General features: G+C 38.8%; 1 protein-coding gene and 1 pseudogene across 16 annotated transcripts in view; both read left to right on the top strand.

Annotated features, from left to right (window-relative positions):
• Window positions 1-24773, top strand: part of NEB (nebulin) — a 256677-nt gene that overhangs the window by 123376 nt on the left and 108528 nt on the right. For 15 of the 16 annotated variants that reach the window (XM_053596348.1, XM_053596363.1, XM_053596360.1 and 12 more), the window contains exons 78-92: window positions 759-962; window positions 2247-2351; window positions 2478-2585; window positions 2981-3292; window positions 4242-4445; window positions 5228-5332; window positions 6105-6212; window positions 7608-7919; window positions 8675-8878; window positions 14289-14393; window positions 14956-15063; window positions 15455-15766; window positions 16794-16997; window positions 17790-17894; window positions 18666-18773. In XM_053596348.1, coding sequence (XP_053452323.1) covers window positions 759-962; window positions 2247-2351; window positions 2478-2585; window positions 2981-3292; window positions 4242-4445; window positions 5228-5332; window positions 6105-6212; window positions 7608-7919; window positions 8675-8878; window positions 14289-14393; window positions 14956-15063; window positions 15455-15766; window positions 16794-16997; window positions 17790-17894; window positions 18666-18773 — 2604 coding nt within the window. The remainder of the gene's footprint in view (window positions 1-758; window positions 963-2246; window positions 2352-2477; window positions 2586-2980; window positions 3293-4241; window positions 4446-5227; window positions 5333-6104; window positions 6213-7607; window positions 7920-8674; window positions 8879-14288; window positions 14394-14955; window positions 15064-15454; window positions 15767-16793; window positions 16998-17789; window positions 17895-18665; window positions 18774-24773) is intronic. The other variant, XM_053596361.1, reaches the window with a different exon arrangement.
• Window positions 9400-11380, top strand: LOC128589638 (ATP-dependent RNA helicase DDX3X-like; annotated as a pseudogene).

Below are 24773 nucleotides of genomic sequence, written 5' to 3'. Positions count from 1 at the left end.
AATGTTAGGTACTTTTGTTTTGGACAGCACATTGTCCTCTGGGGACTCAAATACTACCGCATTGCTATAGTAGCTTCTTCTTTTAATCAAGCTTTGGCTAAATAGTAACTTTTGAAGGATGAGAAAAGTAATGGCATTATTTAAAAAAGAGTTTTTCAAAAAGCCATAAAAAATTTTAAGAATTGTTCCCCTTCTATATAAGAAAAACTCTTCTTCAACCAATCAAATTCAAAGAAGAAACATGAAAGAAGAAAAAATATATTTTTTACTTGAATTCTAAGACAAGGATAAAGGATAAGAGTAAAAAGATTAAATGCTCTTGGACTTAGAAGCATGTGCATATAATCAGACAAAAAAGATGCCATTTTTGCTGTCATGAGAAAAAACATTAACACAACCTGTGGTCCATCAGCAGCGCTCATCCCTTCTTGATATAACACAACCGGCTGTGAAGGCTCCACTGCCCCACAAGACAGGACCCAGATGTATCCTAACACAGTATAATCCAAGAAGGAGGTGTGGGCGATCAAATCAGAGAACAAATACCTTTGTTTCAGGAGGCAGGCAGTGATTTCCTTACAGTGGTTTTCTATCACTGAACAGATTGTATGGGTGTTTAAAACAGTAAATATTGGCTACCTTCAGGGACAGGGCATTTAACCAGCCATTCTACTGCAAAGTGATGCAATCATGGGCACAAAAAAGATTCAGAGGTATATGCTCTCTGTACATGTCATTTGACATTACTTCGTTTTTAGGCTATTTACAAGTCTGATCTCGAGTGGCTGAGAGGCACTGGATGGGTTCCCATTGGCTCCATAGAGGTTGAGAAGGTCAAGAGAGCAGGAGAAATCCTTAGTGAGAGGAAGTACCGCCAGCCTGCAGAGCAGCTCAAATTCACCAGCATTACAGACACCCCAGAAATTGTTCTGGCAAAGAACAATGCCCTGACCATGAGCAAGGTGAGTGTCCAGCTGTTTCCTGTTGCCAGAGTCATAATCATTCACGGACTTGGTGCATACGTAAAGTTGGAAATTTCCAGAAGGGTCCCCTGAGAGAGCAGAGGTAGGGACCTGATTCTCACGCAGACCTTCAACAAGCTTCTGCCTGAGTTTCTAGCTGGCCCTGTTGGCTCTTAACACCATGCACGCTAACCTGTGCATGAGAAAGCACAGGTTGGGATGATTTCCCTGTAGTAAGACATATACCCTTCTGAGACATCATAAATGCTTTACCTGTCCCTGCACATTCTCCTAGGCAGAGCAGACTCTGGCCATTGGTGTGTCTTTGTCCATCTGGTAAGGGATATCAGCCATTTATATTTCATTCTAAAGGCTGGAAACACTCAGCATTTCATAGTAGGCCCAGTATACACTCAGACTGGCTGCTTGGTCTGACCTTCCACCTTCGATGTGGAAGTCCAGTTTTGCAAGCAAACTACCAAGGCTGCTCTCCCTTTTATTGAACAAGATAGATGATCGTGTCTTTCCTCGAGAGTTCTGTTAATCCATTTATTCTTTCTCCAATGTAAAGGCCCTTAATATGTGTATTTTAGATTGACTTGAACCTACCTAAATTCTCTCAGACCTGCCTGGATACCTTCTAATCATTTTGGCAGTAGGATTGAGTAACCAATGCAGGGACACTGAAATGGGTCCTCAGAAAGCAAAGTTCAGAGTTAGGTGCATAAAATTCCAGAAACTCTTTTACACCACAGTCATTATCTGTAACCACAATGATAATAACAATAGGACACACCATAAAAATTGTTGAGTGCCTACTGTGACTCAAGCATTTTACATATGTTATGATTAAGCTTCCGAAAATACTCAATAAAAAAGATATGATTATCCCCCTTTTAGAAATGAAGAGCATGAGGAGTTAGATACATTTCTCAAGATCACTCAGCTTAGAAATAATGGAGTTTGGTTTAAATTTGAACAATCTCTGAAGTCTGAGAATTTCTACTGTATCATAGTTCTATAATCAAGCTCCATCTTTAAAGGTCCTAAGTTTGTGATTCACCTTGGATGAAAAGAATTAAGAATTAAAACCAACTGTGGCTTCATGTTAGTTATGAAGCCATCATACAACTGTTTAAATACTACCATGCTATACTCTCCCACTACACTTTTGCTTTCCTTGCCTCCCAGTGGTCTTAAAAAGAGCTATTTTATAGTTAGATTTGATAATCACTGTAACATTATTGGCTTTAACAAATGGTCTCCCACCCCCTCTCATCATAGCATTTATACACGGAAGCTTGGGATGCTGACAAGACTTTCATCCACGTGATGCCGGACACCCCAGAAATCTTGCTGGCTAAGAGCAACTCTGCCAATATCAGCCAAGTGAGAGATATCCTGATTGTTATTTTAACATTTCTGGGAGTGATTAAAACTTTTCCCACTCTGGAATTGGCTTACTAACCTCCTAAAAACACTTTTATTTTCCTTTCTGTGTTGTCCTTTGCCTAGAAACTTTATACCAAGGGATGGGATGAATCAAAGATGAAGGACTATGATCTGAGAGCAGATGCTATTTCCATCAAAAGTGCCAAGGCTTCCAGAGACATAGCCAGTGACGTGAGTACCTTCCTTCTCATTTCCCTTGGTCTCCACAATACTGAACAGCCTCTACTGTGATTGGTGGATCGCACTTTACAATTAATTGCTTCGACATGTGTTCCCCCAACCCCACGTCCTACCTTCCAAGACATTTCCCTTTGCTGATACAGAGAAGAAAAATACATTTTGGAGGTGTAATAAGAGTTGCTGCAGGGCAAGTTTCCACCAATGAAGACATATGATTATACCGTAGTTATTTTTATGATGGCAACCATAAAACATAGTTTTAGATAGTTTAGAGATGACAAATGTCTGTGACATGAAACTTTTGCCCATTTTCCTATTATCTGTAATTGTCAGTATGAGTGTGGTTCTAAAACTGGATTTCTAAACCTGTATTTCTGTCATTTTAGTACAAATACAAGGAAGCACATGTGAAACAGAGAGGCCACCACATTGGAGCCCGGAGCGTTGAAGACGATCCCAAGATCATGTGTGCTATACACGCAGGGAAGATTCAGAGTGAAAGGGAGTACAAAAAGGAATTCCAGAAGTGGAAGACCAAGTTCAGTAGCCCCGTGGACATGTTAGGCATCTTGCTGGCCAAGAAATGCCAGATTCTGGTCAGTGACATTGATTATCGCAATTACCTGCATCACTGGACCTGCTTACCTGATCAAAACGACATTATCCAAGCAAGGAAGGCCTATGACCTGCAGAGTGATGTATGTAACATCAGCTTTGGGCAAGGGGGAGTGGGAGGATGCAGATCTGTTCATTGTCCATTCAGTGCCTGTGTGGACAGACTCAGAGACCGGGCGCTGCACAAACCTGGGTGAGGGGCAGGAGGCACCGTTCACATAGTTTAATACAAACCATTTAAGAGTGTGTCATAGGAAGCAAAAATAGAGGCAAAGAACTCCACTGAGGTCCTGTGCTTTATTCCATGACCTAGATTCCAAACTGTTTTCTTTGTGTCATTTGTAATGTCTGGCAATGAAAATATATTTAAGATAAATATAAATCATCTGAATAATTTAAAAAATAATTGCCGCTATTATGCTAGATGCAAAGTATAAACAGCATATCCTTGGGTCAGGTATTACAGGATTAAAATGGAATGAGATTTAACAAAATTTCTCTTGAAATTTTTTTCAGTGGGCAGTGCCTGTGGCTCAGTGAGTAGGGCACTGGCCCCATATACCAAAGGAGGCAGGTTCAAACCCAGCCCCAGCCAAACTGCAACAAAAAATAGGCGAGCATTGTGGTGGGTGCCTGTAGTCCCAGCTACTTGGGAGGCTGAGGCAAGAGAATCGCCTAAGCCCAGAAACTGGAGGTTGTTGTGAGCTGCAATGCCATGGCAACAAAATGAGACTCTGTCTCTAAAAAAAAAAAATAATAATAATTTTTTTCAGTTACAATTTTTTTGAAATATCCATTAATAATATCATGAAATTCAGCCTATTACTATTTGTCATTATTCATGGCTGGTATAAATAATTGTGTTTTGCAAATTACTTCTGTCATGAATATTAAAAACCATGAATCATGTTAAGATCTCACGCCTTGCTTTTTGGGAAGAGCCATCTCCTGTGCTTATCATCCCCACAACCCCATTGCTTTATTTTTCTCCTGGGAGGAGGTATGTCTAACATCTGTCTGACATCTTCACAGAGCGTGTATAAAGCAGACCTGGAGTGGCTGCGTGGCATTGGCTGGATGCCCGAAGGCTCAGTGGAAATGAACAGAGTGAAGGTTGCTCAAGACCTCGTGAACGAAAGGCAATATAGGACGCGGCCAGAAGCTTTGCCATTCACCAGCATCGTTGACACGCCAGCAGTTGTCCTGGCAAAAGCCAATTCTCTGCAAATAAGTGAGGTAAGAACTATCTGACTACCACGATTTCTTTGTTCTGGATTCTGTTTTAAGGTGATGCCACCCAAACTGAGCCAGTAGACTGTTCCTCTTTGAAGAATTTTGGTTATAGGAGCAACACTAAGATCTCTTGAGTAGTTTAGTAAAGGCACGTACAAAGTAGACCTCTGACAAATGCCAACATGCCCCTTGAACACTACCACACGTGCACGCCTTGAAGCTCTACAATGAAACATGTCATCCAAGGCAATGTAGGATAACAAATACTTAACTTCTGTCAAGTACTAAGACACGCAGCTAATGGGACATAGTAAGTACAGTTACATTGTATTAGCCTGTGTTCTGTAGAGAAATAGAACCAATAGGATGTGTGTATGTGTGGAGAGAGAGAGAGAGAAAGAGAGTTTAAGAAACTGGCTGATTCAGGCTGGCAAGTCCAAAGTCGGCAGCTTAGGTCAGCAGGCTGGAGACCCATGGAAAAATTGCAGTTTAAGCCCAAAGACAGTCTGCTGGCAGAATTCCTTCCTGCTCAGGAGGCCTCCATGATTGGACAAGGGCACCCCCATTAACAAGAAAAAGCGGCTTTACTCAAATTCTACTGAAATAAATGCCTTCATAGAAACATTTATAATAATGTCTGACCATATACCTTGGTCCTGTGGCCTAGCCAAGTTGACATATAAAATTAACCATTATAAACATACATAAAAACATTTTTCCAAATTCAATAGTTGCTAAGGCTTAATGTCTCAGATATCTATTTTCTATTTCCCTTCTTTCCACAGAAACTGTATCAAGAAGCCTGGAACAAAGATAAAGTCAACATCACCATTCCCTCGGACACTCCAGCCATGCTGCAGGCCCAAATCAATGCCTTGCAAATGAGCAATGTAAGTGGCTTAAGTATGGAGCAGGATCTGTCTGATGATGGGGGCGGGGGGTTATAATGGACAGATTAGCCACCTTTGAACATTTGTGGCTTTGGTGCTAGGCATTTCCTCTTTAGCTACCATCCCAAACCAATACGAATGAAAATTCTCCCTGGTAGACGTCTACTTAGATACGTGGCCGAGTGCCTGGACCACAGGCATTGGGATGTCTGAATCCCTTTGGCTTCCTCCTTCACTTTCAACCAGTCTCTGTGGCTTCTTAGGTCTTTTGATTAATCCAAGACTTTCTTGTTTGACATTTTAATGGCCTAAGAAAGCCAAAAGGCAACTTTTAATTACATCCAAACGGCAAGATACCTATGACATCTATGTCACATCCCCTGTTAGCAGAAACCTCTCTAAACTCGAAGGGCAGAATTAGGAAAAAAAACTTCTCAGATTTTTCTCTGGTACCTTGATGAAGGTTTTCTAGCTTCTCCATTGATTTCTTAGTTTCCGTATATGGCATAGTGAGATGCTTTCAAATAAATGCCATAAGATAATAAATGCAGATATTCAAACATTATAGAGTTAGATGTTTAGCTTTGAATTTTTAATCAGAAGGGTCCTGTAACCCACAAAGTAAATAGCCAACAAGCAAAAGAACTTGAAAATGAATGCTTTTTTCTCGTTGCCTACATTTCATTGTGGCTTATGATTTATGTTATGATGACTTTGAATGCAAACATTTATTTTCCAATCTTGTAAATAAACCTGTATTTTCCCTCAATAGAAACTCTACCAAAAAGACTGGAATGAGGCCAAGCAGAAAGGTTATGACATAAAAGCTGATGCCATTGAAATCAAGCAAGCCAAAGTCTCCAGGGACATTGCCAGTCAGGTACACGTCCTTCTATTTTCTTGTCGTTTTTGCCCACTATAAAATAGACTATTTTTCAAGAATTCTGCATTTTTAAAATCTATACAACAATTGAATTTTGTCTTATGCTAAAGGCTTTCTCTATTTAAAAAATACGAAAGTGGGATAGAAAACATTAAGGTTAGCACAGATGAGGTATATGTATAAATAACTTTGATGCTATTTCTAAGTAGAAACAAAATATCATGAAGAGTCTATATGAAATTCTTCAGAATTCAGGAACTAATACAATGTCTTCTTTTTGTCCTTCAAATATTTGACATTATCCATAAATAAAAATCACAGAAGATAGTTTCATATAAGACTTAAGACTGAAATCACATTTTATATTCAAAATTTTATAATGGGGGCTTATGTAGAATACTCTTAGTAACCTTTGAGTTTACTTACTCTAATTTTAAAACTTACTAACAGTCTGAATCATCATCCTACCAAGTCCACCCCATCCCCCGTTCCAAAACCTTTCAGCTACCTTGGTCTTTTTCTATGGGTCTTTTCTGTTTTTTATCTCATGTCTGCAGCTGTTTCCTCCTTCTAGTTCCTTATTGTTATTTTTAATAATTATGGCTGGTCCACGGTATCTACCTTATTTCCAGTTTTCTCTTTCTCCTTCTCATCCAAACTTGCCTATGTTGTCCACACATAGAGAAAAAAAAGAAAGCAGTTTACTCGGAAGATGTACATCTTACATCTTACATCGGAAGACACGCCCCAGATGGCCTTGTCTGCACTTGTCCCTAGACCTTCTTGTTCTATTCTGATTCAAACCAATGAGTTTGCTCTAGATTTCTGAAACATTCATCTTTCTTGTCTGTCTCCAAAACCACACATAACCTGTCTCCTACCTTAGGAATCTCTAGTACTACTGGGACAACATTTGACCTAATGCTGCACTTGCTAGGGAACCTTGGTGATGGCAGTTACCCTCACCTTTCCCCATCTGAAAGATATAATAATCACAGTATCTATAAAGACATTGTGAAGATCAACTCAATTATAAATGCTGCTATTCAATGATTTTGACTGAAAAACTCAGTAGTTTCATATGGATCAACCTAAGACACTTGAAGTACTCACAATAGTGTCCTCGTCACAGTGATCACTCAGTAAATCCTAGCTTATTTTTATTATTCTTGTTCACCATACCTTTTCCTTCCTGATTTACTCATGTCCTCTATGAAGCTACCTAAAATACTCCTATCTAATGTCTTTAAAGTGAACTGAAATACATGACTACCAATGTGGAGTCGATTTACATTTAAAGAAAGAAAATGTTCTGAAACCATTGAAAGAAAAATCCTTTTAATACATTATTTTCCTATGTCTTTCTTAAAATCTGATTTTTCACAACTTTAGTACAAATACAAAGAAGGTTACCGTAAGCAACTGGGCCACCACGTGGGTTTCCGCAGCCTGCAAGATGACCCCAAGTTGGTATGGTCCATACACGCTGCTAAGATCCAGAGTGACCGAGAGTACAAGAAAGCTTATGAGAAGTCTAAAGGAATTTACAACACGCCATTGGACATGATGTCAATTGTTCAAGCCAAGAAATGCCAGGTCCTGGTCAGTGATATTGATTATCGCAATTACCTGCACCAGTGGATATGTCTGCCAGACCAGAATGATGTGATCCAGGCCAGGAAGGCCTATGACCTGCAGAGCGATGTACGTATACTGTCACCAGACCTGGGGAAGCGTGTGTGTGTGTGTAACCACAGTGCGTTCCCCAGAGACATAATTTAAATGATAACATTAATAGAACCTAACATATTTTGTACAAGGCATGATAGTAGAGTTTTTCACAATCATTTTCTATCCTATATAGGATTGCTTCTTATAGTAGCAAGACTTTATTCACGAATGAAATCAGTCTCTGATTCTATGTAATTTGGTGGAAAATTTCATTTGCAACTCTTCTGATCAATTACCTTTGCATGACCAGGTGCCTAAATTTCAGGAATAGATGTTAAGCATAAGGAAATGTTGAATTTCATGTTTTCCTAAGATGAGAGTAGGGGGGAGGATTTATGCATCTTTTTTCTCATTATGCCTACATCTAAGGCTCTTTTCCTCCTAAAAACCTACAGATGTTATTCTCAGTGGTACATAAAAGGGAGAATTTAAGTGGTGAATGTAGAAGCTCAACCTAATCTAAAAACAAACTTATGTGCCATTGTTGTCTGTTGTTCCACCAAGTGCCTCTCGTGAGCCTTGTTCCAGTTACTGCAGGAGGCTGTGAGCTTCTGCCAGAGTTGAGTGCCAGGGACATAATACCCAAATGTTAGCATTTAATGTTGGTCTTTGAGTGTCATGAGATTTCCCCCCCAACAATGATTTAAACAGATGTGTGTGTTTGCAAACATCAAACTCTTGTGAACGAATTTGACTCTTCTACCCTTTCATTCCTCTCCTTCGTGTAGAACCTGTACAAAGCTGACCTGGAATGGATGAAGGGTATCGGATGGTTGCCAGAAGGGTCTGTGGATGTGATGAGAGTGAAAAATGCCCAGAATCTCTTGAATGAAAGGCTATATCGTATAAGGCCAGAGGCCCTCAAATTCACCAGCGTTGTCGATACTCCAGAAGTAATCCGGGCAAAGACCAATGCTGTACAGATCAGTGAGGTAAGCTGGGTGGATGATGTTTTCAGACAAACTGAATAAATCTAAAGACTTCTAAATGTGACCTTTACCTTGCTAAGGTCAGCCAATGCTGAATGTGCATGTATCCAGATAGATCTTTATATAATCAGTCAATTAGCAGTCTCTGTATTTTGTTTGCTTTGATAAGTCTTTGGTCAATACAAGCATGGTGGGCATCTTCACTTTCTACAAATGCTGTTACACACTTTGATCCCAATATCAGAATCACAAAATTGCCACCTTTTCATCATCATTCAATCATGAGATAGGTTGAGGAGTCCAGGGACGACAACCCCAATATTAGATATCATGATGGTTATTTGAGCCAAGAAAGTCAGGTTCTGATTAGCAATGGGTGTTTATCACATTTATGTACAATGTGGACTTGCTTGTCAGATAATTAAATGTGAATGAATGGATTGCTGTAGTAGATCCTTGAGTACTCCATTACTCAGACCTGCAGTGAGAAACCACAAGTTCTCGGTTCTCTTCAGGGATGAGTCATGGTGGTGGTGGAAAATGCACTTGGGCTGGACCAGCAGTTTGCTGGTCTAGACCTGAACTCCTCTGATAATCAGAGTGCAGGAGGAAGTACAGCAAGTGAAGGGCGCTATATACCTCCTCACTTAAGGAACAGAGAAGCATCTAAAGGGTTATATGATAAGGACAGTTCACGAGGGAGTTGTAGTAAAGATAAGGACGCATACGCAGTTTTGGGTCTTGTGATTCAAGAGGAAAGCCTGATTATTTCAGTGATCATGAAAGTGGATCGAGGGGAAGATTTGATGATCAGGGATGAAATGACTATGATGGTCTTGGTAGTCGTGGTGACAGAACTGGCTTTGGCAAATTTGAACGGAGTGGACACAGTCATTGGTGTGACAAATCAGCTGAAGCTGATTAGTCAAAACCACTTCCACCAAGTGAACGCTTAGAACAGGAACATTTTTCTGGAGGAAACACTGGGATTAACTTTGAGAAATATGATGACGTACCAGTTGAGGCAATAGGCAATAACTGCCCTCCACGTATTGAAAGTTTCAGTGATGTTGAGATGGGAGAAATTATCATGGGGAACATTGAGCTTACTCGTTACACTCATCCTACTCCAGTGCCAAAACATGCTATTCCCAGTATTAAAGAAAAAAGAGACTTAATGGCTTGTGCCCAAATAGGATCTGGTAAAACTGCTGCATTTCTTTTGCCCATCCTGAGTCAGATATATACAGATGGTCCAGGCAAGGCTTTGAAAGCTGTGAAGGAAAATGGAAAATATGGATGCTGCAAAAAAATACCCAATCTCTTTGGTTTTAGCTCCAACAAGGGAGTTGGCTGTTCAGATCTATGAGGAAGCCAGAAAATTTTCGTACCGATCCAGAGCTCGTCCTTGTGTAGTGTATGGTGGAAGTAATATTGGTCAGCAGATTCAGGACTTAGAACGTGGATGCCACTTATTAGTAGCCACTCCAGGACGCCTGGTGGATATGATGGAAAGAGGAAAAATTGGTTAGACTTCTGCAAATACTTAGTGTTGGATGAAGCTGATAGAAAGATGGACATGGGATTTGAACCTCAGATTTGTTGTATGTTGAACAAGATACTATACCACCAAAGGGTGTTCGTCACACCATGATGTTTAGTGCTACTTTTCCTAAGGAAATACAGACGCTTGCTCGTGACTTCTTGGATGAATGTATCTTTTTGGCTGTAGGCAGAGAGTAGGCTCAACTTCTGAGACTATTACCCAGAAAGTAGTGTGGGTGGAAGAGTCAGATAAACGGTCATTTCTGCTTGGTCTCTTAAATGCAACAAGGAAAGATTCATTAACTTTAGTGTTTGTGGAAACAAAAAAGGGTGCAGATGCTCTGGAGGATTTCTCGTACCATGAAGGATATGCTTGTACCCAGTATTCATGGCGACCGATCACAGAGAGATGGAGAGGAGGCCCTCCACCAGTTCCGCTCTGGGAAAAGCCCAATGCTAGTGGCTACAGCTGTGGCAGCAATAGGACTAGATATTTCAAATGTGAAACATGTTATCAATTTTGATTTGCCAAGTGATATTGAAGAATATGTACATCATATTGGTCGTATAGGACGTGTGGGGAACGTTGGCCTTGCTACCTCGTTTTTTAATGAAAGAAATATAAATATTACAAAGGACTTGTTGGATCTTCTTGTTGAAGCTAAACAAGAAGTGCCATCTTGGTTGGAAAATATGGCTTATGAACACCATTAGAAGGGTAGCGGTTGTGGACGTTCTAAGAGTAGATTCAGTGGAGGATTCAGTGCCAGAGACCATCAACAGAGTAGTGGTTCCAGCAGTTCTGATTTTGGTAGTAGTTGTGCAAGCAGCAGTCGCAGTGGTGGAGGTGGCCGTTCTAGCAGCAGAGGATTTGGTGGAAGGGGCTATGGAGGCTTCTACAATAGTGATGGATATGGAAAAAATTATAACTCCCAGGGTGTTGACTGGTGGGGCAACTGAATCTGCTTTGCAGCAAAAAAAAGCCACCTTTCAAACAAGCTAATACGGAAACCACATGTAACTTAGCCAGACTATATTGTGTAGCTTCAAGAACTTTTCAGTACATTATCAGCTGTGATTCTTCTGAACATTCAAGGGAGCGCAAAGTCACAAAAAGAAATGAAAGGAACAATCAGCAGCTCTATTCGGAAGTTGATTTGAAGACTTAATTGCTGTAGTTTGGTTTTAACTCTCCCCTCCTGCTTAGTCCCACCCCAAACTGCATTTATAATTTTGTGACTGAGGATCATTTTTTTATTAATGTACTGTGACTTTAACTTTAGACAACTTATTATTTTGATGTCCTTTTGGCTCAGTAATGCTCAAGATACCAATTGTTTAAACCAAATAAATTTACTGAACTTGGGCTAACATCAAACCTTGGCACATGGGTGTGATATCACTTTATAGGAATTATCAATTCATTCCTAAATATGTTAAAGAAAAATAAGATAGTAGCCCTCATTAAGACTTTCTAGAACTTGGCAAACTGGAGGAGAAAACATCATAAAGTATAGTTTCTTTCTAAAGTGGCGAATTGTGGTAGATTTAAGTTCTGATTGGCTTACTCTATCCTGGATAGGCACTTTAAGAACCTTATATTGTAGCCATTCCAGTCATGATAAGGTGGGATATAAGAACATTGTAACATTTTTGAAAGCACTCTTTGAAGTTAATTCTAGTAAATATACTAATTTCTTATTTAATCTTTAGGCAGTTTATTCTAAGCTGGGCAAATGTGAGAATATTTACAGTAAAAGTTTAAAAGTCTGATAATTTGCTTGGGGGAGATCATTGAATTAGATTTTTTTCATGCCTGCCATAAATAAAATTGAAATGTTAGAGTGGCTGACCATGGCAGTGACCAGTCCTCCTTATAGGCCTGGTTTGATTCTGGTCTTTAATGCGTGCTAGTGTTGATGTTTTTTGGTCAAGAGGTTATAAACAGAAAGGATTAGGCAGCAGGCTTCATATTAATGCAGATTCACATTGCTGTGTTAAAGCTGCGTTGAAATGTTAAAATGGCTTACACTTGTAGACTTTGTAAATCTAAGAATAACTAAAATCCGGGCAGCGCCTGTGGCTCAAAGGGCGCTGGCCCCATATGCTGGAGGTGGTGGGTTCAAACCCAGCCCCAGCCAGAAACTGCAAAAAAAAAAAAAAAAAAAAAAAAAGAATAACTAAAATCCTTGAGATCACACAGGTTGGAAATATGTACCAAACTACACAAGGTTCTATATAATGCAGTTTTAGTGTATTTTAGTTGCAGAGGTTTCCATTGTGGTGGTAGTCTGTTTATGCTGAATTTGGCCAAGGATGATTGTCTACTGTTTAAAAACACCTCTCTCACTTGGAATTCTGTGTTGATTTTGTGGCCAGAATGTAGTGATCGTTTTAAAACAAATCTTGACAGTGGCATAAGAAGTTGGCAAAAATTTCTCAGAAGTGCAATAGATTTCAAATGTATTGTGCCTTGTTCTGAAAATTTATTAAAGTAGCTGCACCTGATAGTATTGAGGTCATTTGTTTTCGGTGCTATTTCAATTAGTCTAGGTTTAGACTCTTGTACATTTTGCCCTTTACTGTTTACAAAGTAGTTATTTTATTGCACATTCAGAGAATATATATATGTGTATATATATATATGTCTTGTGTAAGTGTCCTCAAACTTCCAGTCGTATTTTGTCTCTTGGAGATAGTTGAACGCAGCTTGCCAAGAACCGGAATCTAAAATTTTATTTGGGACCATGGAATGACAGCTAAGAAGAAAACTATTTGCACCTGACAGATTTTAGATACTTTTGCTGCTGGTTTATGTACTGTTTATTGAACATTTTGACTAATATTTATTTTTGTAAGCCTAAAATTGATTCTTTGAAAGCTAAACTTGACCAAAAGACAGTACAAAAAACACTGGCACTTGAATGTTGAATGTCACCGTATGTGAAATAATATATTTGGGGTAGTGTGAGCTTTTAATGTTAATTCCTATGAAACTTGAGTCAAATTAAGCAGACCCGGCATTGGCAATGTAGCTATTATTTTCTGACATAATTTAAGACAGAATTGGCAACTTGAAATTAAAATATGCCAAGGTTTTGATATTCTTAAGATAGTAATGAAGCACTTCTATAGATTGATAAGAAGTGTCCACTACAAAAGGTTTTGTAGTTTTCTTTAGTTAGGCTTTTGTTCAGTTTGGTTTTCGGTGATTGTCTGGCGTATTTGAAATCTTCCAACATGTGGTTATCTTATGTATTGCCATAGTTAGTGACTTTTACATTCAGTTTTATCAGCCAGCAATATTTTCAGTAAATGAGAATAGATTGAACTTGCTGAATGTAAACATGGCATCATCTCAAGTCACTGTGAGCTAGGTGATTGCATATTGTATTAGTTTTAGATGCTAGCACTGCATGTGCTTTGTTTATTCTGATTTTGCTAAAATAAAAAGTTGAACACACAGACACAAAAAAAATGTGAATGAATGGCAAAGGATGATTTCACTACCACATTTCTGACTCATTTTAAATGCATATTGTATCTCCCATGAATGTATTCTTGGTGAAGTCACTATTGGCGCCTTTTAAATATTAATAAAAATGCAAATGAAGACAAAACATGACCTATACCTTGTATCAGAGAATACTCCTTTTTATTTAAATTTAAAATTAAATTTACCTATTTAATTTTACTTAAAATTTTAATTTTATTTACAATCTTATTCATTTAATTTACTGTATAAATTACTTATGATTTTATTCATTATAAATCTATTCAAGTATATTTTATGAGTTTATAATTTAGTTCATGTGGTGGTTGATTCATTTACTAAATCCACCACGTCATTGTTTTTCATTTGTACCAGCCTTTGTATCGTTATGCCTGGGAGAGAGAGAAGATGAATGTGAGCATCCCGGCTGATACTCCACTGATGCTGCAGTCCAAACTCAACAGTGTGCAGATCAGCAATGTGAGACACCCTACCTACGTTTGTTTTTCAGAATGTTCTCTGCCTAGCCCACACTTTTATCGATAAACTCCAAAGAGAGTTTGGCAAAAGGCATTTTTTCACCATTTCTTTTATTTTTAGTCTTTAAGGTAATGATAAATAGCTGTGTGGGTCTATGTGGCTGTTTATAATACAGTTGGATGGAAAAAATGTGATAGTTTCTCCAAAAACAGGACTTAAAACTTTTAGATACATGTATACTGATATTTATTTCTTCCTTTTAGTGGGCCATCATTGCTTTTTTGTATGAGAAGCCAAACAATACTTATTTTTTCTTCCAATTTTTACATGGTTTATTATCCCCTAAATGTCCTTCTTTAAAACAAACAAAGAAAAGATTATTGGCAGAGAGCTCTACTAAATGTTGTTACAAGTCTCCTGGAACTCAAGTTCAATAGGAAACAAGCCTATTTTATAAATCTGAGGGAGAGTAATGTTTAGTGTAACTGTTAAAATCTAGTTTTGAGCCCATCCGTAAGGGTGAGTAGCTCCCTGACTGTGACATTGCACCCTCCACTTGCAGAAACGCTATCAGCAAGCTTGGGAAGACGTCAAGATGACTGGTTATGACCTGCGAGCAGATGCCATTGAGATCCAGCATGCCAAGGCTTCCAGGGACATCGCCAGTGACGTGAGTACCTTCCTTCTCATTTCCCTTGGTCTCCACAATACTGAACAGCCTCTACTGTGATTGGTGGATCGCACTTTACAATTAATTGCTTCGACATGTGTTCCCCCAACTCCACGTCCTACCTTCCAAGACATTTCCCTTTGCTGATACAGAGAAGAAAAATACATTTTGGAGGTGTAATAAGAGTTGCTACAGGGCAAGTTTCCACCAATGAAGATACATGATTATACTGTAGTTATTTTTATGATGGCGACCATAAAACATAGTTTTAGTTCAGAGATGACAAATGTCTGTGACATGAAACTTTTGCCCATTTTCCTATTATCTGTAATTGTCAGTATGAGTGTGGTTCTAAAACTGGATTTCTAAACCTGTACTTCTGTCATTTTAGTACAAATACAAGGAAGCACATGTGAAACAGAGAGGCCACCACATTGGAGCCCGGAGCGTTGAAGATGATCCCAAGATCATGTGTGCTATACACGCAGGGAAGATTCAGAGTGAAAGGGAGTACAAAAAGGAATTCCAGAAGTGGAAGACCAAGTTCAGTAGCCCCGTGGACATGTTAGGCATCTTGCTGGCCAAGAAATGCCAGATTCTGGTCAGTGACATTGATTATCGCAATTACCTGCATCACTGGACCTGCTTACCTGATCAAAACGACATTATCCAAGCAAGGAAGGCCTATGACCTGCAGAGTGATGTATGTAACATCAGCTTTGGGCAAGGGGGAGTGGGAGGATGCAGATCTGTTCATTGTCCATTCAGTGCCTGTGTGGACAGACTCAGAGACGGGGCACTGCACAAACCTGGGTGAGGGGCAGGAGGCATCGTTCACATAGTTAATACAAACCATTTAAGAGTATGTCATAGGGCAGCGCCTGTGGCTCAAGGAGTAGGGCGCCAGTCCCATATGCCGGATGTGGCAGGTTCAAACCCAGCCCTGGCCAAAAACCACAAAAAAAAAAAAAAAAAAAAAAAAAGAGTATGTCATAGGAAGCAAAAATAGAGGCAAAGAACCCCACTGAGGTCCTGTCCTTTATTCCATGACCTAGATTCCAAACTGTTTTCTTTGTGTCATCTGTAATGTCTGGCAATGAAAATATATTTAAGATAAATATAAATCACCTGAATAATTTAAAAAATAATTACAGCTATTATGCTAGATGCAAAGTACTAAGCAGCATATCCTTGGGTCAGGTATTACAGGATTAAAATGGAATGAGATTTAACAAAATTTCCCTTAAAAATTTTTTCAGTGGGCGATGCCTGTGGCTCAGTGACTAGGGCACTGGCCCCATATACTAAAGGTGGAGGGTTCAAATCCAGCCCCAGCCAAACTGCAACAAAAAATAGGCGAACATTGTGGCGGGTGCCCGTAGTCCCAGCTACTTGGGAGGCTGAGGCAAGAGAATTGCCTAAGCCCAGAAACTGGAGGTTGTTGTGAGCTGCAATGCCATGGCAACAAAATGAGACTCTGTCTCTAAAAAAAAAAAAATTTTTTTTCAGTTATAATTTTTTTGAAATATCCATTATTCCTGGCTGGTATAAATAATTGTGCTTTTGCAAATTACTTCTGTCATGAATATTAAAAACCCTGAATCATGTTAAGATCTCACACCTTGCTTTTTGGGAAGAGCCATCTCCTGTGCTTATCATCCCCACAACCCCATTGCTTTATTTTTCTCCTGGGAGGAGGTATGTCTAACATCTGTCTGACATCTTCACAGAGCGTGTATAAAGCAGACCTGGAGTGGCTGCGTGGCATTGGCTGGATGCCCGAAGGCTCAGTGGAAATGAACAGAGTGAAGGTTGCTCAAGACCTCGTGAATGAAAGGCAATATAGGACGCGGCCAGAAGCTTTGCCATTCACCAGCATCGTTGACACGCCAGCAGTTGTCCTGGCAAAAGCCAATTCTCTGCAAATAAGTGAGGTAAGAACTATCTGACTACCACGATTTCTTTGTTCTGGATTCTATTTTAAGGTGATGCCACCCAAACTGAGCCAGTAGACTGTTCCTCTTTGAAGAATTTTGGTTATAGGAGCAACACTAAGATCTCTTGAGTAGTTTAGTAAAGGCACGTACAAAGTAGACCTCTGACAAATGCCAACATGCCCCTTGAACACTACCACACGTGCACGCCTTGAAGCTCTACAGTGAAACATGTCATCCAAGGCAATGTAGGATAACAAACACTTAACTTCTGTCAAGTACTAAGACACGCAGCTGATGGGACATAGTAAGTACAGTAACATTGTATTAGCCTGTGTTCTGTAGAGAAACAGAACCAATAGGATGTGTGTGTGTGTGGAGAGAGAGAGAGAGAGGGAGAGAGAAAGAGAGTTTAAGAAACTGGCTGATTCAGGCTGGCAAGTCCAAAGTCGGCAGCTTAGGTCAGCAGGGTGGAGACCCATGGAAAAATTGCAGTTTAAGCCCAAAGACAGTCTGCTGGCAGAATTCCTTCCTGCTCAGGAGGCCTCCATGATTGGACAAGGGCACCCCCATTAACAAGGAAAAGCGGCTTTACTCAAATTCTACTGAAATAAATGCCTTCATAGAAACATTTATAATAATGTCTGACCATATACCTTGGTCCTGTGGCCTAGCCAAGTTGACATATAAAATTAACCATTATAAACATACATAAAAACATTTTTCCAAATTCAATAGTTGCTAAGGCTTAATGTCTCAGCTATCTATTTTCCATTTCCCTTCTTTCCACAGAAACTGTATCAAGAAGCCTGGAACAAAGATAAAGTCAACATCACCATTCCCTCGGACACTCCAGCCATGCTGCAGGCCCAAATCAATGCCTTGCAAATGAGCAATGTAAGTGGCTTAAGTACAGAGCAGGATCTGTCTGCTTATGGGGACGGGGTTTTATAATGGACAGATTAGCCACCTTTGAACATTTGTGGCTTTGGTGCTAGGCATTTCCTCTTTAGCTACCATCCCAAACCAATACGAATGAAAATTCTCCCTGGTAGACGTCCACTTAGATACGTGGCCGGGTGCCTGGACCACAGGCATTGGGATGTCTGAATCCCTTTGGCTTCCTCCTTCACTCTCAACCAGTCTCTGTGGCTTCTTAGGTCTTTTGATTAATCCAAGACTTTCTTATTTGACATTTTAATGGCCTAAGAAAGCCAAAAGGCAACTTTTAATTACATCCAAACGGCAAGATACCTATGAAATCTATGTCACATCCCCTGTTAGCAGAAACCTCTCTAAACTCGAAGGGCAGAATTAGGAAAAAAAACTCTTCAGATTTTTCTCTGGTACCTTGATGAAGGTTTTCTAGCTTCTCCATTGATTTCTTAGTTTCCGTATATGGCAAGTGAGATGCTTTCAAATAAATGCCATAAGGTAATAAATGCAGATATTCAAACATTATAGAGTTAGATGTTTAGCTTTGAATTTTTAATCAGAAGGGTCCTGTAACCCACAAAGTAAATAGCCAACAAGCAAAAGAACTTGAAAATGAATGCTTTTTTCTTGTTGCCTACATTTCATTGTGGCTTATGATTTATGTTATGATGACTTTGAATGCAAACATTTATTTTCCAATCTTGTAAATAAACCTGTATTTTCCCTCAATAGAAACTCTACCAAAAAGACTGGAATGAGGCCAAGCAGAAAGGTTATGACATAAAAGCTGATGCCATTGAAATCAAGCAAGCCAAAGTCTCCAGGGACATTGCCAGTCAGGTACACGACCTTCTAGTTTCTTTCCGTTTTTCTCCACTATAAAATAAATAGACTACTGTTCAAGAATTATGCATTTTTATTTTTACTTTATTTTATTTTATTGTTGGGGATTCATTGAGGGTACAATAAGCCAGGTTACACTGATTTCATTTGTTAGGTAAAGTCCCTCTTGCAATCGTGTCTTGCCCCCAAAAGGTGTGGCACACACCAAGGCCCCACCCCCCTCCCTCCTTCCCTCTCTCTGCTCTTCCTTTCCCCACCCCTCCCTCCTTCTTTCTCTCTCTGCTCTCCCCTTCCCCCACCCCCATCGTGACCTTAATTGTCATTAATTATTCTCATATCAAAATTGAGTATATAGGATTCATGCTTCTCCATCCTTGTGATGCTTTACTAAGAATAATGTCTTCCTCTTCCATCCAGGTTAATATGAAGGATGTAAAGTTCCATTTTTTTTAATGGCTATAGTATTCCATGGTGTACATATACCACAGCTTGTTAATCCATTCCTGGGTTGGTGGGCATTTAGGCTGTTACCACATTTTGGTGATTGTAAATTGAGCTGCAATAAACAGTCTAGTACAAGTGTCCTTATGATAAAAGGATTTTTTCCCTTCTGGGTAGATGCCCAGTAATGGGATTATAAGATCAAATGGGAGGTCTAGCTTGAGTGCTTTGAGATTTCTCCATACTTCCTCCCAGAAAGGTTGGACTAATTTGCAGTCCCACCAGCAGTGTCAAAGTGTTCCCTTCTCTCCACATCCACGCCAGCATCTGCAGTTTTGAGATTTTGTGATGTGGGCCATTCTCGCTGGGGTTAGATGGTATCTCAGGGTGGTTTTGATTTGCATTTCTCTAATAGATAGGGATGATGAACGTCTTTTCATATGTTTGTTAGCCCTTCATATGTTTGTTAGCCATTCGTCTGTCTTCTTTAGAGATGGTTCTATTCATGTCTCTTGCCCATTGATATATGGGATTGTTGGCTTTTTTCATGTGGATTAATTTGAGTTCTCTATAGATCCTAGTTATCAAGCTTTTGTCTGATTGAAAATATGCAAATATCCTTTCCCATTGGATAGGTTGTCTCTTTGCTTTGGTTGTTGTCTCCTTAGCTGTACAGAAGCTTTTCAGTTTAATGAAGTCCCATTTGTTTATTTTTGTTGTTGTAGCAATTGCCATGGCAATTTCATGAAGTCTTTCCCCAGGCCAATCTCTTCCAGTGTTTTTCCTATGCTTTCTTTGAGGATTTTTATTGTTTCGTGCCTTAAATTTAAGTCCTTTATCCATCTTGAATCAATTTTTGTGAGTGGGGAAAGGTGTGGGTCCAGTTTCAGTCTTTTACATGTGGATATGTAGTTCTCCCAACACCATTTATTGAATAGGGAGTCTTTCCAAGATATGTTCTTGTTTGGTTTATCAAAGATTAGGTGGTTGTAAGATGTTAGTTTGATTTCCTGGTTTTCAATTCGATTCCAAGTGTCTATTTCTCCATTTTTATGCCAGTACCATGCTGTCTTGAAGACTATGGCTTTGTAGGACAGCCTAAAATCTGGTATGCTGATGCCCCCAGCTTTATTTTTATTACTAAGAACTGCCTTAGCTATACGGAATTTTTTCTAGTTCCCATACAAAACACAGAATCATTTTTTACAAATCTTGAAAGTACAATGTTGGTATTTTAATAGGAATGGCATTGAATAGGTAGATTGCTTTGGGAAGTATAGACATTTTAACAATGTTGATTCTTTCCATCCATGATCATGGTATTTTCTTCTATTTTTTAAATATCCTTTGCTATCTCCTTTGTGAGAATTTCATAATTTTCTTTATAGAGGTCCTTCACCTCCTTCGTTAGGTATATTCCTAGGTATTTGATTTTCTTTGAAACTATGGTGAAGGGAGTTGTGTCCTTAATTAGCTTCTCATCTTGACTGTTATTGGCATATACAAAGGCTACTGACTTGTGGACATTGATGTTATATCCTGAAACATTACTGTATTTTTTGATGACTTCTAGGAGTCTTGTGATTGAGTCCTTGGGATTCTCTAAGTATAAGATCATGTCGTCAGCAAAGAGAGAGAGTTTGACCTCCTCTGCTCCCATTTGGATTCCCTTTATTTCTTTGTCTTGTGTAATTGTATTGGTTAGAACTTCCAGCACTATGTTGAATAGTAAAGGTGACAGAGGACAACCTTGTCTGGTTCCAGTTCTAAGAGGAAAAGCTTTCGGTTTTACTCCATGCAGTAAAATATTAGCTGTGGGTTTGTCATAGATAGCTTCAATCAGTTTTAGAAATGTGCCACCTATGCCTATACTCTTCAGTGTTCTAATTAGAAAAGGATGCTGGATTTTATCAAATGCTTTTTCTGCATCTATTGAGAGGATCATATGATCTTTATTTTTGCCTCTGTTAATATGGTGGATAACGTTTATGGACTTGTGTATGTTAAACCAACCTTGCATCCCCGGGATGAAACCTACTTGATCATGATGTATGACTTTTTTGATGATAAGCTGTAATCTATTGGCTAGGATTTTGTTGAGAATTTTTGCATCTATATTCATGAGTGAGATTGGTCTGAAATTCCCCTTTTTGGTTGGGTCTTTTGCTGGTTTTGGTATCAGGGTGATGTTTGCTTCATAGAATATGTTGGGGAAGATTCCCTCTTCCTCAATTTTTTGAAATAATTTCTGCAGTACAGGAATAAGCTCTTCCTTGAAGGTTTGATAGAATTCTGGTGTGAAGCCATCTGGACCAGGGCATTTTTTGGTTGGAAGCTTTTTTATTGTTTCTTTAATCTCAGTGCTTGAAATTGGTCTGTTCAGGAGCTCTATTTCTTCCTGGCTAAGTCTAAGGAGAGGGTGTGATTCCAAACATTGATCCATTTCCTTCACATTGTCAAATTTCTGGGCATAGAGTTTCTGGTAGTATTCAGAGATGATCTCTTGTATCTCTGTGGGATCAGTTGTTATTTCCCCTTTATCATTTCTGATTGAGGTTACTAGAGATTTTACTTTTCTATTTCTCATTAGTCTGGCCAATGGTTTATCTATTTTATTTATTTTTTCAAAAAAAACAACTCCTTGTTTCATTAATTTTCTGAACGATTCTTTTGTTTTCAATTTCATTGATCTCTGATTTGATTTTGGATATTTCTTTTCTTCTACTGAGTTTAGGCTTAGATTGTTCTTCTTTTTCCAAGTCCATAAGATGGCTTGTGAGTTTGTTGATGTGCTCTCTTTCTGTTTTTCGAATGTAGGCATCTAAAGAGATGAATTTTCCTCTCCAAACTGCTTTTGCAGTATCCCACAGGTTTTGGTAGCTTGTGTCTTCGTCGTTGTTATGCTCAAGGAAGTTAATGACTGCCTGTTTTATTTCTTCCTGCACCCATCTGTTATTCAACAGAAGATTGTTTAATTTCCATGTCTTTGTGTGGGGTTGAATGTTTTTGTTAGAGTTGAGTTCCACCTTTAGTGCCTTATGGTCTGAGAAGATACAAGGTAAAATTTCAATTCTTTTGATTCTGTTGATAATTGTTTTGTGTCCCAGGATATGATTAATTTTGGAGAATGTTCCATGGGGTGATGAGAAGAATGTATATTCTTTATCTTTGGGATGGAGTATTCTATATGCGTCTATCAAGCACAATTGTTCTAGGGTCTCATTTGAATCTCTTATATCTTTGTTTAATTTCTGTTTAGAGGATCTGTCCAGCTCTGTAAGAGGAGTGTTAAAGTCCCTGTTATTATGGTATTGTCGGATATCATATTGCTCAGACTGAGTAAGGTCTGTTTCAAGAATCTGGGAGCATTTAAATTGAGTGCATAAATATTTAGAATTGAAATATCTTCTTGTTGTATTTTTCCCTTGACCAATATAAAGTGACCATCTTTGTCTTTTTTGACTTTATTTGCTTTAAATCCACATGTATCTGAAAATAAGATTGCAACTCCTCTTTTCTTCTGAATTCCATTTGCCTGAAAAATTGTCTTCCAACCCTTGACTCAGAGTTTTAATTTGTCTTTTGAAGCCAGGTGTGTTTCTTGCAGACAGCAAATGGATGGCTTGTGTTTTTTAATCCAGTCAGCCAATCTATGTCTCTTCAGTGGGAAATTCAAGCCATTAACATTTATTGAGATAATTGATAAGTATGGTAGTATTCTATTCATCTTATTTTGTGAGAGTCCATTGCTTAGTTTTATCTTTTGCATCAGTGTGGAAGTTAGGTTCTGTCCTTTAATTTCTTAGTTCTTACTTTGCTGCTGATCCATTGTGATGGTCAGTGTGTAGAACAGGTTGAAGTATTTCCTGTAGAGCTGGTCTTGTTGTGGCAAATTTCCTCAATGTTTGTATATCCGTAAATGATTTGATTTCTCTGTCAATTTTAAAGCTTAGCTTAGCAGGGTACAGAATTCTGGGCTGAAAATTGTTCTGTTTAAGTAGATTAAAGGTAGATGACCATTGTCTTCTTGCTTGGAAAGTTTCATTAGAGAAGTCTGCGGTGACTCTGATGGATTTGCCCCTGTAGGTCAACTGGCGCTTACTTCTGGCAGCTTGCAGAATCTTTTCTTTTGTCTTGACTTTGGACAGGTTCATCACAATGTGTCTTGGAGAAGCTCGGTTAGAGTTGAGGCGACCTGGGGTCCGACATCCCTCTGAAAGCAGTGTGTCAGAATCTTTAGTGATATTTGGGAAATTTTCATTTATAATATTCTCTAGTATAGCTTCCATTCCTCTGGGGCATTCTTCTTCCCTTTCTGGGATTCTAATAACTTGTATGTTGGAATGCTTCATAAAGTCCCATGATTCTGACAGTGAACGTTCTGCTTTCTGTCTCGTTTTTTCTGCCTCTTTAACTATCTGAGTTACCTCAAGAACTTTGTCCTCTACCTCTGAAATTCTTTATTCTGCATGGCCTAACCTGTTGCTGATACTTTCTATTGCATCTTTAAGTTTCCTAATTGACTTCTTCAGTTCCTTCAGCTCTGCTATATCCTTTCTATATTCTTCATATCGTTCATCTCTTATTTGATTCAGTTTTTGGATTTCCTTTTGGTTATTCATCACTTTATTAGCAGTTTCCTTCATTGTTTTCATCATTTCCTTCATTGTTTTCATCATGTGTATTCTCATTCTGTCATTCCTAACATTTCCTTTTTTTTAATTTTTATTTTTTAATTATATCCTAGCTGTGTACATTAATGCGATCTTGGGGCACCATACACTGGTTTTATAGACCGTTTGACACATTTTCATCACACTGGTTAACATAGCCTTCCTGGAATTTTCTTAGTTATTGTGTTAAGACATTTATATTCTACATTTACTAAGTTTCACATGTACCCTTGTAAGATGCACTGCAAGTGTAATCCCACCAATCACCCTCCCCCCGCCTTCCCTCCTTCTCCCTCTTCCCCATATTCTTAGGTTATAACTGGGTTATAGCTTTCATATGAAAGCCATAAATTGGTTTCATAGTAGGACTGAGTACATTGGATACTTTTTCTTCCATTCTTTTCTTTATTATTATTATTAAATCATAGCTGTGTACATTAATGCGATCATGGGGCACCATACACTTGTTTTATAGACTGTTTGACACATTTTCATCACACTGGTTAACTTAGCCTTCCTGGCATTTTCTTGGTTGTTGTTTTAAGACATTTACATTCTATATTTATTAAATTTCACATATACCCTTATAAGATGCACTGCAGGTATAATCCCACCAATTGCCCTCCCTCCACCCACCTCCCTCCCTTCCCTCAGCCCCTTCCCCATATGCTCAGGTTATAACTGGGTTATAGCTTTCATGTGAAAGCCATAAATTAGTTTCATAGTAGGGCTGAGTACATTGGATACTTTGTCTTCCATTCTCGAGATACTTTACTCAGAAGAATATGTTCCAGCTCCATCCATGTAAACATGAATGAGGTAAAGTCTCCATCTTTCTTTAAGGCTGCATAATATTCCATGGTGTACATATACCACAATTTAT

This window comes from Nycticebus coucang, chromosome 7 (assembly GCF_027406575.1).
Source record: "Nycticebus coucang isolate mNycCou1 chromosome 7, mNycCou1.pri, whole genome shotgun sequence".
NCBI lineage: Eukaryota > Metazoa > Chordata > Mammalia > Primates > Lorisidae > Nycticebus > Nycticebus coucang.
The sequence above is the reverse complement of the archived record's forward strand: the minus strand, read 5'-3'. Positions and strand labels throughout refer to the sequence as shown.